The 24,514-nt window shown below is 35.6% G+C and overlaps 2 protein-coding genes across 4 annotated transcripts; one reads left to right on the top strand and one right to left on the bottom strand.

Annotated features, from left to right (window-relative positions):
• Nucleotides 1-1,280: 1,280 nt before the first annotated feature.
• Nucleotides 1,281-15,101, bottom strand: kcnk10b (potassium channel, subfamily K, member 10b). Of its 2 annotated transcripts, none has more exons than XM_026286389.1 (7): nucleotides 14,996-15,101; nucleotides 13,236-13,630; nucleotides 8,623-8,740; nucleotides 6,623-6,783; nucleotides 6,342-6,534; nucleotides 4,762-4,904; nucleotides 1,281-3,745 (listed from the first exon to the last, which is right to left on the bottom strand). In XM_026286389.1, the coding sequence occupies exons 1-7, from the start codon at nucleotides 15,000-15,002 to the stop codon at nucleotides 3,107-3,109; spliced, it is 1,656 nt and encodes a 551-aa protein (XP_026142174.1). In that variant the 5' UTR covers nucleotides 15,003-15,101; the 3' UTR covers nucleotides 1,281-3,106. The 2 variants fall into 2 exon arrangements, with proteins under 2 accessions (XP_026142174.1, XP_026142173.1); XM_026286388.1 differs by lacking the exon at nucleotides 14,996-15,101 and adding an exon at nucleotides 14,501-14,985.
• Nucleotides 15,102-16,732: 1,631 nt separating this feature from the next.
• spata7 (spermatogenesis associated 7) lies at nucleotides 16,733-24,003 on the top strand. 2 transcript variants are annotated; one of them, XM_026286385.1, is made up of 11 exons: nucleotides 16,733-16,971; nucleotides 17,181-17,273; nucleotides 17,404-17,451; nucleotides 17,829-17,944; nucleotides 18,022-18,461; nucleotides 18,552-18,597; nucleotides 21,294-21,400; nucleotides 21,547-21,597; nucleotides 21,822-21,899; nucleotides 21,989-22,046; nucleotides 23,040-24,003. In XM_026286385.1, the coding sequence occupies exons 1-11, from the start codon at nucleotides 16,956-16,958 to the stop codon at nucleotides 23,430-23,432; spliced, it is 1,446 nt and encodes a 481-aa protein (XP_026142170.1). In that variant the 5' UTR covers nucleotides 16,733-16,955; the 3' UTR covers nucleotides 23,433-24,003. The 2 variants fall into 2 exon arrangements, with proteins under 2 accessions (XP_026142170.1, XP_026142172.1); XM_026286387.1 differs by having other exon boundaries at nucleotides 23,012-23,299.
• The last annotated feature ends 511 nt before the right edge of the window (nucleotides 24,004-24,514 follow it).

Raw genomic sequence — 24,514 nt, 5'->3', positions numbered from 1 at the left:
TGACGATAATCTCACTGCTAATGTTATTGTGGTTGCCTGAGTGTTGCTGATTAGCTGCAAAGTTGTGCTGAGAGCTCATTACTATGCAGTTGCACTGTGGACCAAATTAAGAACCCAGCCTCAAGTTATTTATTTTGGTCCCTAGAAATGGCTTGTGTCCCTTCTCCAATCAAGGTAAGTGTGGCATTTTTATAACCGTTTTATCATCCAGCAGATGAAAACCAACACGAGCATGATTTGAAGTGCTATTCCTTTTTCTAGCACTAATTAACAGCCAAGTTTAATACTAATTTTTTAAAAGAAGAGCACTAATAATACATCCGTGTCATGTTTAGATCTACATTTAAGATGTAGGATTTTTAACTGCATGTAAAATTCACAAATTAAACAGAAAATTAATAAGCTACTCTTATAATGTGAAAAGCGCAATAAAAATAAATGTGAATTCAATGTGATGCTTATTTGTCATTCATGCATAAATGAAACAGATTTCAGTAACAGTACTAATAAACTAAATATGTTTTAAATGCACAATAACCTGCTTTGTATCTATTTATCATCAAATCCAATTAGTTTCACAACTCAATATTGCTAGTCATTTTAAGCATGTTTCATCATTTTAAACTTTTTCACAATAAACAGATTCATGCCGACTCTAAGCAATTGTAATAAATGCATTCTTTAAATGTATTAATTTACATCAAATCAAATAGATGCAAACAGTTAATAAACTATGAAATCTTTTGACTATATGCATTTTATAAGTTTATTAGTTCATGTTAAAACAGTGTAATCCAAATAGAAGAAGGTTTTATATGCAATTCAAATACATTTAAAATGTATTATGCATCCTATTTTTTTTATTTATTTATTCTTTAGTACTATTTATGTAATTGAACCTGACTTCACCAGTTCTCTCATATTTGCATGAACCCTGTGTGATAATTTTAATGAACCCTTGGTTAGGAAACCCAACTACAAGGTGTGAAAACTTTCTAAAAAAAAAAAAAAAAGAGTTTGTGCTCTCGGAGTGTGACAGAGCACGTGACGTCAGGTGTAGATCCAATGTGCAGCTGGAAACAAATCAGAGCTCTTATGAGAGGTTAAAGCATGGTAACATACTCTACTCAAGCACATACATACAACGTATGTTATGTAATGTAGGAACTGTGATTCACTCACTGATGTGTTTTAATTGCATTTTTGGACACCTTTCCAGGTTTTCTGCCTGACTTTCCAACTTGAAAGAAAAAAATCTGTAAGTGCAAGAAAGCCAAAGCCACGTTTCATGATTTATTTTCCCAAAGGCACTCATTACATTCGATGTAATGCTTGCACAAATGTTAATGTGATCACCATGACAACACAGAGCATGACTACCATATTTTGGAGTTACAGTGGAGGACTTTGTTCAGTTATGAACTGAAATCAAGTGAAACTTAACAAATCAGACTGTTTTATGGCAATAATGAAATAACTGTGGATATACAGCAACCCCAAAAAGTATTTTAAAATATCTGTCTCTAAAAAAAAATGTAAACAGCATTTGCATCTAATTTTAAAGCCAATGTAACTACAAATTAAACCATTTTAAATCAAATAATAGCAGAATGTAAAAAATTAATATAATTTTTTTTAAGTCAACGTCAAACATGATTTGCATCTAATTTAACAATTTAAAGACAAATTAAAATGCAACAAATTGTATCAATTAAAGTCAATGTAAAACAATCATTTGTATTAAAACTGCTACACATTTGACCATTTTATAAGCTATTTTTCATGTGATGTGTTTCACATAGTTTTTTATTAAAAAAAAAATCACTTTAATTAATTAATTAAATACATTTTTGTATAAATCAGTTCTGACTGTTTTCATTTTCAGCACTAGATGCATTGTTTAATCATTTAAAATGGTACACAGTTTTTGGGATATGTTTTGTAAAGGTTGCATCTTCCTTTATAGGAAATACATCTTGCTGTAAAATGATATATTTCTGAATGCAATGATATTCACACATTCTTATGTGTAATGTAAGAGTCCTGATAGTTTTTGGGGTTCACTGTATACCACATAAAGATGCCATTTCTTCATCATTTGAATACTTCTAGTGACATTTCTTGAATATCATCACTATTGCTTTAATTCCTGTTATTTTCAGGGGGTTGAAATGTTTAGAGTTCACTGTGAATGCAGCATTTCACCAACAGCTATAAACTCGTTGTTGTTTAAACTCAAGCATCAAAAGATTATTGTGAATGTGTCAATTTTTCAACGAAACTGAAGAAATGTTTCATAGAAGTTTGTGATTTGCCATCATAGATGACGGACTGAGCAGCAGTTGATAATCATGCAGGTTTGCTTTCCAAAAGACACCGCGATTTACAGCAAAAAAAGGTTTCCTGCGATCCTTAGCACACCTTTGAACGAAGCAAAAGTCCTTCAGAAAGTCTCTGTTCACTCTTCTATCAGTCGTGAGGTTGTAAAGAACATAAATAATACATTTTAAATGTATAGTTCATCTAAAAAGGACAAAACTGTACGTGATCTCATGTCACTTCAAACCCATTGCTTTTTGTGTGAAACTGACTAAAGCAGATATATTGCAGAAGGTCTTTCACATCTTAATAATAATAATAATTTTGATTAATAGTAAGCTCCTAAAAAAGTGTTATTCACTGAAAAACGGCATAAAGCGCCATCGGTTATTGTTCAATGATTGAGCGGTTTTTAAATTTGATAAGTTTTAAGTAAAGAACTTCAGTTTCAGTTTCTCACACAATGCATCGTGAGTCATACAGTCTATTACTATGGTACTTTTATTTTTGATATTTTTGAGAGATTTTTCCACTGAGGAAAGAAATTCATTCAGGTTTGGAGCAACATGAGGGTTTGTGAGCATTGGCAGAATTCCCAGGTTTTTGGTGAACTGTCTCTTGAAGCTGATGTCAGTCTGTATTCCTTGAGTTCTCAGTCTTTTTTTTCTCATTTTTGGCAACGTATCTTTTGTCACAGTGAAAATCAGCTGCAGTTGATCGTAACGAGTCAAGCAGCAGCTTACGAAACACATGTTACAAGGCACATGTTCACCCTGTCATCGTCTGCTTACGGTTGATGTTCTTTCTGCTCCAGTCTTTTATTTCGCTCTTGTTCTGTGGCCTGAGCCGGAGCGAAACTGTTCTTCTGTTTGGGTTCCTCGGGGAAGTTAGGCAGACAGGTGAAGCCAGTGTTGGCCTCCATTGCTGTTTTCTCTTCCTCCATCTCCTCCTCGTCCTCGCTTCTCTCTTCTCCCAGAGTGACGTTGCTGCTGTTGCTGCTGAGGACATCGCTCAGCTTGCTGCCGTCTTCTGGGATGTTCCTGTGGAGATCTTTGCTCCGGTTGCGTTTGGCCAGTTTGGTGAGCGAGCCGAAGCGGTTGAAGATGTTCTCCTCGGAGGACGCCTGCTGTTCACTGTGCTCGGCTTTCAGGCGCAGGTTGTTCAGTTTAGTGTCGATGCTCTCCTGTGAGGAGGTCTTAAAGCGCCGGGCGTCCAGCCTAGCAAAGACTGCACGCTTTTCAGGTGACAGCATGTCCAGCGAATGCGCCCTCTGCTCCAGACCCAGACGTCTGCGCTCCATGCTGCGGATGGTGGCTGCACGCTGAAGTTTGTCGTGGATCTCTCCACTGAAGCGTCTCCGTGTCTCACGTAACTCTGCCCGAACATTTGCCTTCCATTCTGCCGCATGGGCCTTAAACCCTCCAACCTGTTTTAGATAGTACAATTATTCATACATTTATTGCTTTATGTTGACTTTGGTAAAATCATTCGCAAATTATATTTTACTTTATCTATTTAACATCTGAATTAGCATCTAATTTCAGAGTTTGCAACTAATTTCACTATTTATTTAAAGTCACTGAAAAACTGCATTTGTTACAAATGTTATCATTTAAAATCTAAGTAAACAGAACTGCTACAAATGTTTCAATTTAAAGCCACCACAAAACTGCATTTGCAAATAATTTTACCACTTAAAGCCAGTGCAAAAAAATATTTGCAACTAATTGAATCATTTAAAATCAAAGTAAAACAGCAATTGCAGCTCATTTAAAACTATAATATTAATAAAAACAAGGTAAAAAAAAAACATTTTGCAACAGATTTTACCATTTAAAGCCAAGGTAAAAAATCATTTTCAACTAAATTAATCATTTAAAATCAATGTAAAAAACGATTTAGCAAATCATTTAAAATCAACTTAACTACGTTTGCAACAGATTTTACCATTTTTAAATCAACATAATACTGAGTTTGCATTGGATTTAACCATTTAATATCCACTTTAACTAATTTAATTTAAAAAAATCTATGTAAAACAGCAACAGTAGCTAATTTTGCCATTAAAATCAATGTACAAAATATATTGCAACTGATTTTACCATTTAAAATCAACTTAACTGAGTTTGCAATGGATTCTACCATTATAAGTAAACATGAAACTGCATTTGCAACAGATTTTACTATTTAAAGTCAAGAATAAAATGGCATATGCAACGAATTGTACCATTTACAGTCAACATAATGGCATTTGTAAACAATGTTACCATATATAGTCGACATACTGTTTTTCAACTATTTTTCATAATATGATGTATTTCACAGTGAAATAGTTTTTCTTTTTAACAGCAACTGGGCTTGATATGATCACGATAAAGATTGTTTATTGGTGATCATGTAATGTGATTATGTATATTGGAGATCATGTTTGACATATCATACCTCTTCTTTTGTTTTCTTGGACAGAACCCTGAACCAGTCTCCAATCATGCTCAGGACCGCAGCGAAATACGCCAGACCCACCAAAATCCAGAACCAGACCAGAGGTTTGTACCATTTCATGTATTCTATTTTTTGATCTCCACCTTTAAAAATAAAAATAATAATAATTAATACACTATATGAACAGAATGAGGCGGCCAAAAAATGTGGTCCAAAACAAACATTCCAGTGGAATGGAATGATCTTAACTATAATTTTAAACTAAACTAAAATGTACCATTTAATATCAACACAAAACAGCATTTCCAGCCAAACTGACTACTTCAAGCCAACATAAAAAAGCACTTGCAACACAATATGCCATTTGAAATCAATGTAAAACAGCATTTACAGCAAATTGTACTATTTTAAGCCAACGTAAAACAGCATTAGTAACTAATTTTACCATTTAAAGTAAATATAAAACAAAATATTTAACACTTTAAATTCATCAAAGCATCATTTAACACTTTAAATTCAATGAGAAATAGCATTTACCACTTTAAAGTTAACATAAAACAGAATTTTCCATTTAAAGTCAACAGTAAACAGCATTTGCAGAAAATTTCACCATTTAAATCCAAGGTAAAACAGCATTTGCAGCCAATTTAACCATTTAAATCCAAGGTAAAACAGCATTTGCAGCCAATTTAACCATTTAAATCCAAGGTAAAACAGCATTTGCAGCCAATTTAACCATTTAAATCCAAGGTAAAACAGCATTTGCAGCCAATTTAACCATTTAAAGTCAAGGTAAAACAGCATTTGCAGCAAATTTTACCATTTAAAGTCAATGTAAAACAGCATTTGCAGCAGAATTTACCATTTTAAGTCAAGGTAAAACAGCATTTGCAGCCAATTTAACCATTTAAAGTCAAGGTAAAACAGCATTTGCAGCCAATTTAACCATTTAAAGTCAAGGTAAAACAGCATTTGCAGCCAATTTAACCATTTAAAGTCAAGGTAAAACAGCATTTGCAGCCAATTTAACCATTTAAAGTCAGGGTTAAATAGCATTTGCAGCCAATTTAACCATTTAAAGTCAAGGTAAAACAGCATTTGCAGCAAATTTTACCATTTAAAGTCAATGTAAAACAGCATTTGCAGCAGAATTTACCATTTTAAGTCAAGGTAAAACAGCATTTGCAGCCAATTTAACCATTTAAAGTCAAGGTAAAACAGCATTTGCAGCCAATTTAACCATTTAAAGTCAAGGTAAAACAGCATTTGCAGCCAATTTAACCATTTAAAGTCAAGGTAAAACAGCATTTGCAGCCAATTTAACCATTTAAAGTCAGGGTTAAATAGCATTTGCAGCCAATTTAACCATTTAAAGTCAAGGTAAAACAGCATTTGCAGCAAATTTGACCATTTAAAGTAAAGTTAAAACAGCATTTGCAGCAGACTTTACCATTTAAAGTCAACAGAAATAGCATTTACATCAAAGTGCACCATTTAAAGTCTAAAAAACTGCATTTGCTATAAAAATGAAGCACTGTACTAGGCAAAGTTATGTAAAATGCCTTCGCCAGACCACCCACCTGCTACATAATCTCCAATGCCGACGGTTGTGAGAGTAATGACAACGAAGTAAATGGCTTCTAAAGTACTCCATCCCTCGATGTGTTTGAAAATCACTGCTGGGATGGTGACAAAAATGATGCAGCCAGCAATGATGAAGAGTATGGTGGAGGTGACACGGATTTTGGTCTGGCTTATTTGCTTGTGTTTTTGCTGTAGAGGGTAGCAGATATATGTATTTACATAACCAACTATTAATTAATTATCCTCAGTAGAATATGCTTTAAGTAAGTCGACTCACCCTGAAAACTTTCTCCACCTTCAGGATGCTCTTCATAAACACAGTTCCTAGCTGATCCCCGATCCCGGCCAAGAGGAAGCCAAACAGTGGGATGCCAAATATGGCGTAAAGGATGCAGAAAATCTTGCCACCCTCAGTCCTGGGGGTGATGTTTCCATAGCCTGTAGATGTGGGTGGAGAAGACAAGAGCTTATTTAATCGTTAAAAAAACAAACCGCTCTAGTTGACCCCCTCTATTAAACCCACATGCATAGATCCAGAGGGAGACAATTGGTGGCTTCCACCGAGAGAACATGGCAGTAATTACAGACTGCTGAACAAAAGGGAAGTTAAGACAAGGACAGACTAAACAATTTCAGTCAGAGAGGAGATCTGAGCTCAAAGCTCTGCAGTAATACTCTTGAAGGTTAGTGCAAATATTGTGCAAAAGTAAAACATGCAATGTGTAAACTACAATGAAAGAATGTGGAGTCGGATTTACGGCTAGTTCTTTTACAAAAATTGGACAAGTAAAAGTCCAAACATAATTATTAGTACCTTTAAATAGAAATGTTTAAGGAATGACTCTTTTGTGTGTGTGTGTGTGTGTGTGTGTGTGTGTGTGTGTGTGTGTGTGTGTGTGTGTGTGTGTGTGTGTGTGTGTGTGTGTGTGTGTAAATTTTACTTAAACATCATTGTTCATCACTGTAAAAAAGTGTGCTTTTTTACAGTTCGTTTAATTCACTGAAAAATAAAATAAATAATAAAGTTTCTCTTCATTTACAGGTGTTGAAAATTAGCATTCATGCTATAACACTAAAACCAATGCATATGGTTCGTCCAATGTAATTGTATGTCCATGTCAAATAAAGAGATAAAAAAAAATATATATATATTTCTTTTGCAAGGTTTGCACATATATATTTTAAGCAAAACTTAAGTACTGAGTTAAGTAAAATCTGTAAACGAATAGACAGCTTGCTATCATTTAAAGATAATAGGTTCACTCAATATAATTCTTACTCAAATATACAAAGAGACCTCAATACTTGGAACACCATACACAATGATGGTAACAATCAGTGAATAGGGTTTGACTATAAATCAAATTCATTTTGAGTAGAAAATAAACTCCAGATGTCACAAAACAGTAAGTTACTAAACCTGGCATCAAACGTAACCATAAAACAGTGTAAATACAACTCAAAAACAGTGAAAAATGTAACATTTTTAATTATTCATGCCCCAGTGCATGATGGGAAATATGGGATCATAACTTTGATATTGACTTAAAGAATCCTTGTAAATATAACAAACGGTTCTTAGTAAAATGTGAGTTCTAATTTATATTTATACAAGCTTAAATAGAGTACTAACATAGAATTTACTTTAACTTTTTTCATTCTTGCCTAGCTAAATTATTTTATTTAGAAATTACATTTGTTTTATGTAGTATTTTCTTCACCACAAAACATATTTTTTTCATTGTAGAAAACACTGTTTGTCAGGAGTTTGTTATTTTTCTGAGAACAGCAAAAAAAAAAAAAGTAATAAATTACCATTAGAAGTCAATAGAAAACAGCATTTGGTGCCAATTTTACAATTTAAAGTCTGTAAAATGGCATTTGCAGCACATATTACCATTTAAAGTCCATGTAAAACAGCTTTAGCGACTAATTTTAACATTTAAAGTCCATGTAAAACAGCTTTAGCAACTAATTTTACAATTTCCAAGTCCATGTAAAAAGGCTTTTGCAACAAATTTTACTATTTGATGTCAATATAAAACAGCATTTATCATTTAAATTTAACATAAACAATTTGAAGTCAATTTTATAACTTAAAGTCAATGTAAAACCTATTGTATCATCTAAAGTCAACATAAAACAGCATTTACCATTTAAGGTCAATAAGAAAGCACTTACAAAATGTTTTTACTATTTCTCATAATGCTAACATGATGTATTTCTCATAGTGTGATGTATTGGAGAAGTGTTATTGAGATGGTTGGTCAATTTTACCTATTGTAGTGATGACGGTTCCAGCGAAGAAGAACGCGCTGCTGAGGTCCCAATGGCTGGAGTTATTAGACGTGTTTCCAATGGGACTCACTCCAGCACTGACCGCATCTACTGCATGCTGGGAAAAGATGCACATAAGAAAGAAACACTCAAAAAGCCATTTTGGAAGTGCTTCGGTGACTCTAAGTGACCAAAGTATAACAATATTAGCAAATCATTTTAAAAAAGCCATTTCCCCTGAGTCACCCCGCGTAATGACAGAAACTCTCATTTCTCAAAGTACTTCACAAGAATGCTAATTAGACTTTGATGTAATTGCTAAGTGCCTGATATGATGTCAAACCACCCTCTTTGTGGCTCAGTGTCTAAAAATCCTGCACTGAAAATCAATCCGCTCCATCTGTCAGTAATTGAATTTAATTTGTGGCTCTTCTCAAACTATTTAAAGAATAAGTTGTATAAATGGATTAGGCTTAGTACAATGTAGTCAATAAATCATTAAGTCCTGTCCAAATCTTGCTTTTCGTAATCATAAAGATATATTTGTACCTAGAGTAACAGGGATATTCTTAGAGCAGTAGAAATGTATGGTCTGCAATCAGTCCTATAAAATATTAGAATAAATTAAGTGTATAGGGTCACACTTAGACTCTCAACTGATCACATCTACCTATAGGAATACAACACCTATCACTGCATTTCTATATAAGCTCTATTCAGTAGCATTTTCGCTTGTTTAGGAGCAAAATACCCTCCTCCATCCCCAGCTCCTCCTTTCTCCACATTCAGGACTTGGCTTTCTGATATTCATTGTTGAATCAGACTCCTTTACTTTGAGCAATGTTTTACACTTAAATATCATTAAGTACATTAATGACATCTCCTTATTCTGTTCTGTAGGCTAAGTGTCTATCATTTTTAGGATAGTGGTCTTGACAGAAATAAGTTAGGTGATATCAAAGAGAAAACGCACAATAAAATAAACATGCTTTCAGCAAGAAACGTTTTTTCTCTTGGTAATGTTTCTACTTGTCAAGAATCCTGCAGGTGGGACATTTTTTGACTCAGACATGCTCACAGCCAAGAACGACAACACCGACAACAGCCATCTGGTCTCGCATGACAGGACAGAGACATGTCCACATGACAGACTGAGTTTAAAGGCATTTTTGAGCTCAATCTTTAGTATAATGTTGCTTTATGTTCCCTACAAAGTGTTCTGTTTTTGAACCAGTTACAGCACAATTTCTCAATTGTTTGTCTTAGACTAGTACTTTGTTTAAATGGAGATTTCGATTGAGTGTTTTTCCTCTCAGATGTTTCTACTAGTCCCTCAGTTAGGGAAATTAGATATTATCACTATAAAGCCTACTGTATCATGTTCTACTACTGTTTGACACAGGAATGATCTTCACAAGCCTCCAGAACATCTCACATCTTCTGAGGAGCCTTTATTTCTTCAGCACTAAATCAGCATTGGCTTGCATTGCATTATGTTTGGATCATTTCAATCTCATCTTACTAAGATGTATTATTGGAGATATAGAGTGATGACTCATGTATACATATATATATGTGTGTGTGTGTGTGTGTGTATCATTTTTTATTTTACTGTATATAGTATCTGCTGTGCTGTTATTGATTGACAAGCATCAGAATGTCATCGGGCAAAACAATTAATAATTGATTACCTCAGAGTCTATTCCTTATCGAGGGCTCCATTTCAACTGTCTCAGTTGGAAATAGAGAATTGATTTTTTTTTTTTTTTTTTTTTTTTTTGGCATGAGTTTAATTACCATTTGTAATGGAGGGGCACATTATGAGTCACAAAGGATGTTTACATGACATATATAGGTGAGAAATGAAAAAGGATGTAGGCGTGTATCGGCTCACTCACATATGCAGTTATTGTCAGGTTTGACTGAACTCTCAGTAAACTGGGTCACATGGTCACTTGATGATTTAAACATTTCATGCAGTGCGGCCATGTGTGTACTATTTTATTATTTATTAATAATATTTTGAGTTCATTTTTATGAAATGATCCTGTGTAGTTTACTGTTAATTTTATTATTATTTTTCAGTTTTAGTAATTATATTACTTCAAAATTAACCTAAACAATTAATGGTTGACCGATATATCGGCAAGGATGATTTATCGGCTGATATTTTTTTTAAATATCGGCATCGGGCGATAAGTTTTTCTGCGTGGCAGATGTGTTTGAGGTGCACTCAAACTTCCCAGAATACTGAGTGCACTATTGGTTACAGTGGTTACTTCCTTTTTAATTATATTTTTATTAAATAATTATTTATTTGTGAATATATATATATATATATATATATATATATATATATATATATATATATATATATATATATAAATTTCATATTTAAGAAATTATAAATGCATAAAATAAACAAATAAATGACAAAGTATTTTTCATATGTAGATATATATATATATATATATATATATATATATATATATATATATATATATATATATATATATATATATATATATATAAATATATATAAATCGGCTATCTGCCCCACCCTGTTTTCCAAGATATCGGCATTGGCTGTAAAAAAAAAAAAAAAAAACTAATATCGATCGACCACTAAAAACAATTATGAAAAATGTTTCCTTGGCAACTACCTGCAATAAATATTTATTTCAGTATTTTTCTTTTATGTAATTTTTTTGAATTATTATTTTCCAAGTAACAAAAACTTTGTTTTATTTGAAAATATAATATTTTATAATTATTAGTTTTTCTTTTCTGTTTTTTCACTGCAAATAGCTGAAATAAAATAGTTATAAGGTTTTTAAATTTTTGATTTTATTATATTTATTTTATTTTAAATAATGAAAAAGTTTTTAATGATTTTATTTTGTTGTTGTTGTTTTCATTTTTATTATGTATTTTATGTAAAGTAACGAAAATATTATACAAAGAGAGAGAGAGTATTCCCTTGGCAACTAGCTGATATATATATATATTTATATATAGTAAATGATAATAACCTTGTGTGGCATACACTACTAGTAAACAGAATACAGTTAAATATGCAGTATGCTAGCTTTCTGTCTCAAACATCACTAAACTGTGATCTGTTTATTAGTGACCATCTGCTTCCTTGTTATTATAGATCCCTGGAAACTCATTTGCATGGAAACGCTTGAATCGGCGAGCCCCAGTTAACCTTGAGATGAAAGTCCTATTTGAGATGATGTTTTAATTATTGATTATGAAGAATTAACCATGAACAATAACCTTTACAGCTTGTATTGTTATTAAACATGAAATTAGTACAAAGAAAGCCTGTTATATGATGGAAATGTTTCCCAACCATCTCATCCACCCTTCCAGTATTCCCAGGCTGACTGTAGGATGTGCTTCTGTGAGAAATCAATGCAAAGCTAAGCTAATTTGCTTTCCATATATGAGATATATATGTGCTCTCTGTTATGTAACACATAAAGCGTGTGCTTTATCACGGCATCCAAAGTTCAGCCTGAAGTGAGTGTTTGCTGGCAGAAGTGAGAGCTGATATTCCTGATGATGGTCAGATGGATTCATGTGTGTCTTGGAGTGACATTTACCGATCAATTAGAGCTCAGCGTCAGCCGGAGGAAACAGCAGAGGAGATGTGTGGTTCAAATGACCATGAAGGTTGTTGCTGACCCCCAACATAGCTGGAAAAAGCTCATTTGGGTCTTAAGACATCCTAAGATGAGAGTGTCACCCAAGAAAAGTGTGAACGGTGGTTTACATTTCTATTTTATGATACTGATTGCATAGGTAAAAGTAGTATTTTAAAGCCTCAGCTTTCACAACTAAATTACTAAGGATAAAAAAAATTACAATAATAATCTGCCCCAAAATCAATTGAAATAAAAAAATATATATATATAACTATATATATATATATATATATATATATATATATATAAATATATATATATATATTGTACATTATTAGCCATTAACACTTTATTATGAAATAGATTTTATGAGAATTTATTTATTTTATTTTTTTAAATGCCCATTAGAGTAATGTAAAATAAATTAAATAAAATGAAACTGTTAAAGCTATTACTAAAATTATAAATTGTAAAATGTTTTAATAAATAATGTTACTATCTATTATACAGCCTTCTTTAATTTGGGCTGATTTAAATGTTGAAAATGGCCATTGCAGTACAATATATTTTTTCTATTTTCTGTAATATATTATGTCTCTTATGAGTTGAATATCTCTTCACTTCTCTAAAAGATCTCCATGAATCTTTTTTTGTTTGTTTTTGAAAAATCAGTGAGCCTCAAATATATGATGGTATGAATATGATATGATCAGGATCTTTTGAGGAGCATTTGTTTCCAGGAGCTTTACTTTCACCGTTCCTCAGCGGAGGAATGATCTTCACGAGCCTCCAGAACATCTCACATCTTCTGAGGAGCCTTGCTTTCAATCTCTCAATCACTGCTTTATTATATATGTGAATCATTTCAATCTCATCTTACTAAGACGTATTATTGGAAATATGTTAATATTTATTACTTTAGTCTGTCGTGAGCTGATATCTCTCTGGGTCTGCTCTCACCTTGATGAGAGCCTCGAGCTCGGCTGGAGAGACGCAGGGGTTCCTCTGCAGGAACTGGGCCTTCTCCTGCGTGATGCTGTCCTTCTGGTTGCTCTCGAAGGGTTGCTCCAGCGCGCAGAAGGCCAGACCGCCGCACACCAGATACATCACCACCACCACAAACACGGTCACCACCGTCTTCCACTTCATGACCGAGTGGAGAGCAGACCCGTCCGCACCAGTGTCCATCCCCGTCATCACACTGGCCGAGCGGGACGAGATGGAGAGGCGAGGGAGAACACAGTGACCGTTGGCTTTCACCTCACAGCCCATCGGGTTCTGCATGGCCACTACGCTGGCCTGAACCAGACTGGACTGGACCTTCTTCGGCGGGACGATGTTTGTCTGAACAGCCACTAAAAACAGACAAAGATGAATCAATTAATTGGAAATAATACCAGTGTTATACAAAGCCATGCAGGGCCTCTACTGAGAGTCATTCATGTGTTCACATGAGCGCCCCGTTTAAACATTCAGCTCTGCCTTTGTGGAGGACAGTGGGCGGAGCCTGTGAGTCACAATGATGTAATGCTCAAACCACCCCACAATTTATGCAGGCTCCGCCCCCCTCAGCATTCTTCAGCACTGTCCATTTGTAAAACCGAAACAGAAAATATTGCAAGTTTGGGATATATGCAAGACCATATGGATTAAATGTATCGATTCAATAAACTGAACTTCCATGTGCATGTGTTGTTTTGCCTAATAATCAATAAATGCATACATTTTTGACTTTGAATGACCAAAGGATGCCTATATATCATTACATCTGAGACATAAAAGCTGTCAGTCCAGCCCTCACCAATCAATATCCAATCAAGTAGATATATTAACAATGATGAACGTCCATACAAATGTAACAATGACAATTCAATGAACCTATATAAAATAGCCCTTTGTGATTGATAATGGCCATGATATTATTATGACATTTGTAAAGCATTATGAAATGGAATATATTTCCAGATTATAATTTGAAAATGCTACATTCATTCATTAATTCATTCAAATATATATATAGCCTGTGTGTGTGTGTGTGTGTGCTTGTGTGTGTGTGTGAATGAAGAAAAAAATTAATCTGATGATTCAAAAAAAGAAGAAAAAACCAGCAATACTCAGACCAAATTTAAATGAAATATTTTCTCATCATTATAAAGTGCAACACAACCTCGAATGACGTAAATAAGTAATGCACTTGAGTGAAATAACCAAGTGACACGACTAACCTTGTTCAGGGTCCCAGTTCACCTGTTTCCTCGGATTCTCTAACGGGAATTTCATGATTATCACGCCTTTCCTTATCAAGGTTATCTAACAGCATGCACACAGTTCAGAGAGAGATCCTTTATAACACGTCACAATCACATTCTGGCTTCTGTCTCAGAACAAGTGCACGCTCCAGACCCGAGCGCATGATGAGGAGGAGAGATGCACGCCTTTAACTCTCAGTATCTCTACACTGTCCGTCAGTGTGTGACCACCCAACATCTCTCTCAGTCTCAGCAGCTTGGCATCACTTTGAGGAAAGCAAATAAAGCGCTAAACACTGGGAGCATCTGGGAGCGTCTCTGCGCGCGCCTTTGTTTCAGCGTCTCATCCTTTGTGCCTTGATTCCCACAGGCTTTAAGTCATTAAAACAGCTCTTTAGTCATTTGTGTTTGTTATAATAACTTAGAAATGATCGCGTCGTGTTGAGCCTGACAGATTAAAGTGGTACTCACTGGTCATCGCGGTATTCCGGCGTGAAGGCGGCGCAGAAGCGGCTCAGAGCCGGTGCACATGGAGAGAGCAGGTGCAGAGGGCTGGACTCCCTCACCAGCAGCAAATCAACCACTACACACCAATATGAATTATTCATTTCGCTAATAATAATAGTCATATTTATTTACCCATCACTGCTATATAATACCATATGTTTATGAAGTCAATATGGCAATAATATTTAACATATTAATTAATAAAAATATAATTTATATATTTTGTAATTATTTAAATATGACAACAATGTTATTATCTAATATCTAACATTGAATAATATTTTTTAATTATTTTATAATAATAATAGCTATAGTTATTTATTTATATTTTATAATATTTAACATTGCATATTGGTAAATATTATATTAATATTTATTTAATAATCATATAAATTAGATTTAATCATTTAAAAAAACTATTTAAATATGACAATATTATATGATTCTTAACAGTGCATGTTAACATTAACATATCATAATATATTTGTTTAATTATAATATTAATTGTATTTATTTATTGTTTAAATATGACAATATATTATATTATTATATTAATATAATATAATTTAACCCATGACTGTTACTGTACCTTATATATATATATATATATATATACACACACACACACACACACACACACACACATATTCTGTGTAATAATAATACCACTCTTTCATACTAGAAACGTGATTTGAAAGATTTTTTTTTTTTTGTTTGTTTCATTTTTACCAGTATTTAAATGTAAAATGTGTTTGAGATGCTAATTGTGTTGTCTCATGCTCAGCTCTGAGCTACAACAAGGATATAGTTCTTCATCATTATTTGCTGATGTCTTCTGTATGCATTGAGCAGAAACCCCCCGGAGATTCCTCTTGAAATATGGATGAGACTGCTGCACCTCCTTAAGACTCCACATCTATTAGTAATGGAATGACATCATAACCACATGTGCATTACTGTAGATAAAATATTCAGTCTCCAATTAACACATATCTTGGTAAATCTGTTTAATACAATACACCTTTACAGATTTATTTATAAGACAGTTTTACACTTTGACTGTTTATATTTGGTGTTGTGTCGTATTTTATGAAAGCAGATGCATATGTTTAAAATTGTCTACATATGTTTGTATCCAGTGATTTTGCAATTACCTTCATTCACATAACAAACTATTGCTCAAAATTCATATTGAATCTTATTTCGCCTCATTCCAAGTATAGATTCTGTCAGAATCATCATTGGTCCAATTTATTTTTTATATATATAAATCAAAATTGTGTAATTATTATCTGATGAATATGCTAACATAAAAATGCTATCTTTATGAATTAGCCTATGATTAAATTAGCAACCATAGCTATAAATAAAGTCTTTAATTACCTGAGGTCAAAAGCCTATCTTATAAATGCATAATTATCATAATATTTTAGGCCAGCAAATAATATTATATAATTAAATTAAATTAAATTAAATGTAATGTAATATAATATGTTTTTGTCCACCAATATCAAAATCAAGCCTATGCCCTAGTTTCGTTTCTTTTTAGAAGAGAGAACCAGATTTGGTCTATACGACTACAAAAGGTTTTCACACATAAGCTTATTTCATATTATTGTATTTTATTTAAAAAATAGCAAGACTGCCGAGTCAAAGGTGGGGACATGTGCGTGATTACGTTACCGACTGCATGACGTCAGACGCACGCATAGTAACCAACATGGCGACGGCGAAGCTTTACGGTAGCGAGGACAGATAGCAGCTTGCAAAACATCTGTTAAAGATGATAACTGTGAATATACAATAACATATATGTATTTATCAAGTGTTATTCATTTGACTGCATTACCTCAGACGTTCGTGTGAACGTTAAGCACGATGATTTCCGGTGAAACAGGAGTATCTGGAGTATGAGTTTCTCATCATGGACACTAAACCAGGTAACGTTTAAATATATAATAAATATAATAATCTGACCAAACGGAGACGGTTATAAACTATTTATAATCATGCATGGCATGTGCATTTAAGAGAGACGCGCTAAATCATGTTCATTTACAACAATAAACAAAAGTAGCATGGTATTACTGTGGTTATAAGGCATGGTAACGTTACTGCTAACTTAATGCCTCTAATATTCTTCTTTCAGGTTACAGTCTTGGCTCATCTGGCAAACTGATGAATCAGTACATGGTTAAAGACCACATGTTGTCACATTACAAAAAGCTGTATTCAGCCAGAGGTGATTCAGATACACTGTTAAAGGGATGCCAAACTTAATTTTAAAGCCACTGGATTTTTATTGCATTTAATTTATGCCTAATTTCTTTGTCTTTTTACATGCTTAACCCATTCATTTTGTTTTCTTTTAGCTGTTGTGGATTGTTCAGTGCCTAAAAGCATGCATAGCAATGTCAAATGTAAGTAAACATGCCATATTACAAGTCCACTTTAACCACTTTAACTTTAAAAATAATTTAGCAATTTAAATTATATTAAATTGCATGTATGAATTTATATAATAAATACAATTAAATATTGTATATAATATATAATATAGATGTATTTAACCATATGTATTTATATTGTATAAATATATACATTATATTTAAAAATATCTAAAATATAATGTATGTATTCATGTGTGAAAATGTCAAATCTTACATTTATATAAATTCAATATATCAAATAAAATATATTTTAAAATGTATTTAGCCAGATATGCTGTACTAACACTACTTAATATAAAAATAAATATTATATATATATATTTAAATATTTTTATATATATTTGTAGATGTTGATCAAAAGCGGCGTGAGCAATTAAGGAAAGACACTCTGAGTCAATCAGGAAGATCTACTTCCCAGAGGAGCACTAGGATAAACTCAAGAACTTCCTGTACTTCTAAGAATGTAAGATACATAATTAATTATGTCAGATTGTTTTAAACAAAGTATACTTGGGGCTGAAGTTCACGCTTTGTTTCCAGAGCAGACCCTCTGTTCAGGGTGAGGACAGTGCTTATCATTACCTGGACCAATCTCTGGTGTCTTCACCCAGGATTAGCACCTCATTCCACTCCAAACAAATCGTATATCCGTCCCCTGCGAGTCATTTCCCGTCCGCCTCGGAGCTGACTTACAGAAGCCCAAACCCTCACTGGCATCCCGCGGATCCGTCCTGTGCCACGTCCCCCAGTCAGAGAGAACACCGAAGCTTTCAGGATCCCACACAGAAGACCTACAGTGGAGACGTTCTGCTGAAACACGCTCATCGCTTCACTCAGGAGAAACCCTTCACCCCGAGAACGCTCAAAACAGACCACAAGTCCACGCTCTTACAATACCGCTATTACACTCCTCCGCGAAGGAAAGCTGAGGAGGAGAAGTCCGCCTGTAAAGTCATGCGACAGGAGACGTACCACGGGAGGTGTAACCAATTATGCTGATTATATTATGTCTCAGATGCTATTGTGGAGACCTGACAGTCTAACAGGGTTTTTTTTTCTGTTGTCTACAGCACACGGTCCAAACGAGGTTATTCTCCACAGCTGGAGTCACGCCAGGCAAGTCTGAAGGACCTTTGAGACACATCCTGCAAAATATCATGTCTGTGCATCTGTCTGTCTGTCCGTGCGTCTGTCTGTGTCTGTCTGTCTGTCTGTCCGTGCGTCTGTCTGTCTGTGCGTCTGTCTGTCTGTCTGTCTGTGTCTGTCTGTGCGTCTGTCTGTCTGTCTGTCTGTGCGTCTGTCTGTCTGTGCGTCTGTCTGTCTGTGTGCTGTCTGTCTGTCTGTGTCTGTCTGTGCGTCTGTCTGTCTGTCTGTGCGTCTGTCTGTGTCTGTCTGTCTGTCTGTGCGTCTGTCTGTCTGTGCGTCTGTCTGTCTGTGTCTGTCTGTCTGTCTGTCCGTGCGTCTGTCTGTCTGTCTGTCTGTGTCTGTCTGTCTGTCTGTCCGTGCGTCTGTCTGTCTGTGTCTCTCTGTCTGTCTGTCTGTGTCTCTCTGTCTGTCTGTCTGTCTGTCTGTCTGTCTGTCTGTCTGTGCGTCTGTCTGTCTGTGTCTCTCTGTCTGTCTGTCTGTGTCTGTCTGTCTGTCTGTCTGTGCGTCTGTCTGTCTGTGTCTCTCTGTCTGTCTGTCTGTGTCTGTCTGTCTGTCTGTCTGTCCGTGCGTCTGTCTGTCTGTCTGTGTCTGTCTGTGTCTGTCTGTGTCTGTCTGTGCCTGTCTGTCTGTCTGTCTGTGCGTCTGTCTGTCTGTGCGTCTGTCTGTCTGTCTGTCTGTGTCTGTCTGTGCGTCTGTCTGTCTGTGCGTCTGTCTGTCAGTCTGTCTGTCTGTCTGTGTCTGTCTGTGCGTCTGTCTGTCTGTCTGTCTGTCTGTCTGTGCGTCTGTCTGTCTGTCTGTGTCTGTCTGTCTGTCTGTCTGTCTGTGTCTGTCTGTCTGTCTGTCCGTGCGTCTGTCTGTCTGTGTCTCTCTGTCTGTCTGTCTGTGTCTCTCTGTCTGTCTGTGTCTGTCTGTCTGTCTGTGCGTCTGTCTGTCTGTGTCTGTCTGTCTGTCCGTGTGTCTGTCTGTCTGTGTCTGTCTGTCTGTCTGTGCGTCTGTCTGTCTGTCTGTGTGTCCGTGCGTCTGTCTGTCCGTCCGTCTGTGTCTGTCTGTCTGTGTCTGTTTGTGCGTCTGTCAGTCTGTCTGTGTGTGTCTGTCAGTCTTTCTGTCTGTCTTTACGTTTGTCTGTCTGCTTCTGTCTGTCTGTGCATCTGTCTGTCTGTCTGTCTGTCTGTCTGTCTGTGCGTCTGTCTGTCTGTGTCTCTCTGTCTGTCTGTCTGTGTCTGTCTGTCTGTCTGTCTGTGCGTCTGTCTGTCTGTGTCTCTCTGTCTGTCTGTCTGTGTCTGTCTGTCTGTCTGTCTGTCCGTGCGTCTGTCTGTCTGTCTGTGTCTGTCTGTGTCTGTCTGTGTCTGTCTGTGCCTGTCTGTCTGTCTGTCTGTGCGTCTGTCTGTCTGTGCGTCTGTCTGTCTGTCTGTCTGTGTCTGTCTGTGCGTCTGTCTGTCTGTGCGTCTGTCTGTCAGTCTGTCTGTCTGTCTGTGTCTGTCTGTGCGTCTGTCTGTCTGTCTGTCTGTCTGTCTGTGCGTCTGTCTGTCTGTCTGTGTCTGTCTGTCTGTCTGTCTGTCTGTGTCTGTCTGTCTGTCTGTCCGTGCGTCTGTCTGTCTGTGTCTCTCTGTCTGTCTGTCTGTGTCTCTCTGTCTGTCTGTGTCTGTCTGTCTGTCTGTGCGTCTGTCTGTCTGTGTCTGTCTGTCTGTCCGTGTGTCTGTCTGTCTGTGTCTGTCTGTCTGTCTGTGCGTCTGTCTGTCTGTCTGTGTGTCCGTGCGTCTGTCTGTCCGTCCGTCTGTGTCTGTCTGTCTGTGTCTGTTTGTGCGTCTGTCAGTCTGTCTGTGTGTGTCTGTCAGTCTTTCTGTCTGTCTTTACGTTTGTCTGTCTGCTTCTGTCTGTCTGTGCATCTGTCTGTCTGTCTGTCTGTCCGTACGTCTGTGTCTGTCTGTCTGTGTCTGTGTGTGTCTGTCAGTCTTTCTGTCTGTCTTTACGTTTGTCTGTCTGCTTCTGTCGGTCTGTCTTTGCATCTGTGCGTCTGTCTGTCTGTCTGTCTGTCTTTGCGTCTGTTTGTATGTCTGCATATGTCTGTATGTCTGTGTGTGTCTGTCTGTCTGTCCGTCCGTCTGTGTCCGTCCGTCTGTGTCCGTCCGTCTGTGTCTGTCTGTCTGTGTCTGTTTGTGCGTCTTTCAGTCTGTCTGTGTGTGTCTGTCTGTCTTTACGTTTGTCTGTCTGCTTCTGTCGGTCTGTCTTTGCATCTGTGCGTTTGTCTGTCTTTGCGTCTGTCTGCTTCTGTGCGTCTGTCTGTCTGTGCATCTGTTTGTATGTCTGCATATGTCTGTCTGTCTGTATGTCTGTGCATCTGTCTGTGTGTCTGTTCGTGAATTTATGGCTCGAGTTATACATAATTTATTAATGCATTTATTTATTTGTGGTTCGAATTATGATTTATTTATTTATGCATTGTTGATGCATTACTTATTAATGCATTATTTTTGCATTGGTTTATGCATCAGTTTATGCATCTTTTATTTATTTACGCATTTGTTGATTATTAAAAAATGCATGATTTAAAGTGGATCCGTTGGTTGATAGTGGTTGAAGCAGGTTGATGAATGTTCATATTGAATCTAGACAGAGGAGAAGCTCAAATATAAATGCACTGACATCTTGTTTTAATCTTTTTGCAGCCATTTACTCTTGATCATGAGTGGTCGGATGAAGAAACGGATTCATTTAGACATCACGGCAAGACCAGCAGGTTTAAGGACAGTGATTTTCTTCTCTCATCCTCCAGGTAAATGATGTCTGCCAGATTTCTGTATATCACACAAATGCCCTGTGGTTTTCTAATAAAGCATGCAGATCCTATATATGCACATCCTATTAAATGAATTTTATAGTGGCATATATAAAAGAAAAGGCTATTTTCTTTTGTTTCAGGATTTCACCAGAAGGCATGAGGTCTCCCATAATGAGAAAGGTTTCAGCAGAGTAAGTATCTTGCACCAGACCCTTGAAATATATCAAGAATTACACTAATGTGACATTAAAACCACTGATATTCACTTCAAATTCTTAACAAAGCAGATACTTTTAGAAATAAAGATGTAATTTACATGATACATGAATATAAGCATGCACACCGTAATAACAGTAATTTGTGTCTTCATTCGTGTGTCATTCTCTGGACCTTGTGAACTACTTCTTTTCACCAGGGAGGAGGAATTAATGTACCTGGAGTTCATTACAGACGTGACGAATGAGATCTTAACACAAGGCCTTTACTCTGACAGGTGTGTGAGGACTTTTATTTTGTAGGAAGAGAAATTGCATGACACTTTTTGTTTGCTTGACTTATCTAATGAAGTATCGTCCTGTTCAGGGTACTGAAGAGAGTTTTTGAACGTCACATTGATATGAACAGACATCGATTAGATGAGGTGAGCATTTTGGATTTTACATTTCATTAATCTGATGCCTTTATACAAAGTGATTTAATTAAGGAAAAGCACAAACAGTTCTTCATCTTATCTTATTATTGCAACAACATGGGATATTCGTGCTCACATTTCCTTTTGAAGGAAATCTTTTTTTTTTATTAATTACCGTATTTTCCGGACTATAAGTCACACTTTTTTTTCATAGTTTGGCTGGTCCTGCGACTTATTTATCAAAAATAATTTGACATGCACCAAGAGAATTGAACTAAAAATGAATCAAGAGAAAACATTACCGTCTCCAGCCGCCAGAGGGCGCTCTATGCTGCTCAGTTCTCCTGTAGTCTACACTGAATACATAGAGCGCCCTCTGGTGGCTGGAGACAGTAATGTTTTCTCTTGGTTTTAAATAAATGCGACTTATATATGTTTTTTTCCTCATCATGACGTATTTTTGGACTGATGCGACTAATACTCAGGTGCGACTTATAGTCCGAAAAAAGACATAACTCTCAGTAAAGACATATATAACGTTACAAAATATTTATTTTTTAAATAGATGCTGTTCTTTTGAACTTTCTATTTATCTGTGAATCCTGAAAAAATAAAATGCACGACAGTTTCCACAAAAATATTGCGCAGCACAACTGTTTTCAACATTGATACTAATCAGAAATGTTTCTTGAGTATATTATTATGATTTCTGAAGATCATGTGACACTGAAGACTGAAGAGTAATGATGCTGAAAATACACAGAAATAAATTACAGTTTAACAGATACTCACATAGAAAACAGCTATTTGAAATCGTGTATTTTTACTCTATTAATAAATAAATATTTTTGCAAGCAACAGACAAATCATAACATTTCATTATATGGCACTCAGTTCCAAGCATCCTTCAATGCATGTAACTTATCCCTCCGTATTAAAACTCCTTGGCATCACTTCCTTTCTCGTTCACTCAGACGTCCATGTCTCTAATATTCCCATCAGAACAAAATGCGAAAACTTCTAGACAATCTGCAGGAGGATCTGCGAAGTCCCCCTGCCGCCCCCATCACATCGTACAGTCCTGTCATCCGTCAGACGCTGCAGTCAGATGATGGTGATGATCTGCTTCATAAAGAGTTTAACGAGGACGTCTCTCCTGCTGTAGAGTCCTCTCCTGTGAACCACAGTCGAGCCGGTCTAGAGGACTGTAATGAAGGCAGCGAGATCTCCCTGAATGATGACGGATATCTCAATCCCAGAAACAACGCTGAGGTGTCCGAGCAGGTTGATGAACTTGGGGAAATCATGGCGGAGTCTTTAAGTGTGTCTGAACCTCATCAGCAAGTGTTTGAACAAGAGCAGACGAGAGGAGACATCAGTGATGATGAGTTTTAACTAAAAAGCACACTGATATTTGCTTCGTGACACTGTATTTGTTTGCAGTTCCTTTAGAATTTCAGATTTCTGTTTTGTTTACTTTTTTAAATCTTATTCTACTTTTATGCAGAGAAGCCTTGTGCGTTATTATGAAGTGATAGTCATACAGTATTTCAGCTTTTTATGTGTAGTATTCATTACTTTCCTGATTTTTTGGGCATTCAGCAATTTTGGCATTTATTAGTTAGGATTCAGAAGACATGCTGTGTTGTATTTTTGACAAAACAAAACATTTTGCGACTTAGTTTTACTACTTTTAATTGGTTTACTTGTACATGTGCAGTATTCATATTCAGTGGTGCAATTATTTAAACCGGAAGAAAGTTTGAAAGACTCATAATTCATCAAAACCATGTGTGTGTCTCAAATACAGTCATTTTTATTTTATTTTTTTATTAAATATTGCATCTGTAAAGGTGTGGCTTAAACACTGATTTGTAGTTTACACTGAAATATACAATTTAGTTTTGTTTTAGCAGCTGTTGATTTAATTGTTCGCTGAGTGTTTTGCCTTTCAACTACTGAGAAATGAAACACTGCTATGATATGGATTTTTATATTTTCAAATGACTTGACTAATTATTTTGTGTATTATTTGTAATACTGGATAAAGATAATTAAATGCTGTTGCAAATTACATTTGGTTTATGTTTATTGTACACTTTAATTAGTCCTTGAGAATGAATCTTATCAGCAATAGATGTTAACCATGCAATAAACATTAAACTTAAATACTCACTAAAAGGTTTAACAGGTAACCAGGTTCACAAATATGACAACACTGTTTTATTACACACCCGCAAATCTTCAAGAGCTGATAAAGTCTTGCTTAACATGACAGAAAGGAGAGTTTTATTGTGGTAAATAATGTGCAGTTATTCACGAGGCTTTGCTGCAGCTGCTCTCATTCCACGCATTTCACGCGTCTGACGTCATGCGCAACTTTGTATTTATTAATCTGATCTCATTTTTAAATCAGACATAACTGTGTTATTTCACTCCAAAGAAATATATATATATATATATATACGCGGTCAAAA

The sequence above is a fragment of the Carassius auratus genome, chromosome 17 (assembly GCF_003368295.1).
Source record: "Carassius auratus strain Wakin chromosome 17, ASM336829v1, whole genome shotgun sequence".
NCBI lineage: Eukaryota > Metazoa > Chordata > Actinopteri > Cypriniformes > Cyprinidae > Carassius > Carassius auratus.
This window is presented reverse-complemented; position numbering and strand designations above follow the sequence as displayed.

Bases quoted from the DNA above. Each gene is read 5' to 3' on its own strand.
- kcnk10b (XM_026286388.1), bottom strand. From the start codon at position 14,555: ATGAAATTCCCGTTAGAGAATCCGAGGAAACAGGTGAACTGGGACCCT. The intron at 8,741-13,235 runs GTGAGAGCAGAC...ATCTTTTCCCAG, and splicing joins AGCTCGAGGCTCTCATCAAG to CATGCAGTAGATGCGGTCAG. The intron at 6,784-8,622 runs GTAAAATTGACC...CCACATCTACAG, and splicing joins AACCGTCATCACTACAATAG to GCTATGGAAACATCACCCCC.
- spata7 (XM_026286385.1), top strand. The intron at 18,598-21,293 runs GCAAGTCTGAAG...ATCTTTTTGCAG, and splicing joins CACAGCTGGAGTCACGCCAG to CCATTTACTCTTGATCATGA. The intron at 21,598-21,821 runs GTAAGTATCTTG...TCTTTTCACCAG, and splicing joins ATGAGAAAGGTTTCAGCAGA to GGAGGAGGAATTAATGTACC.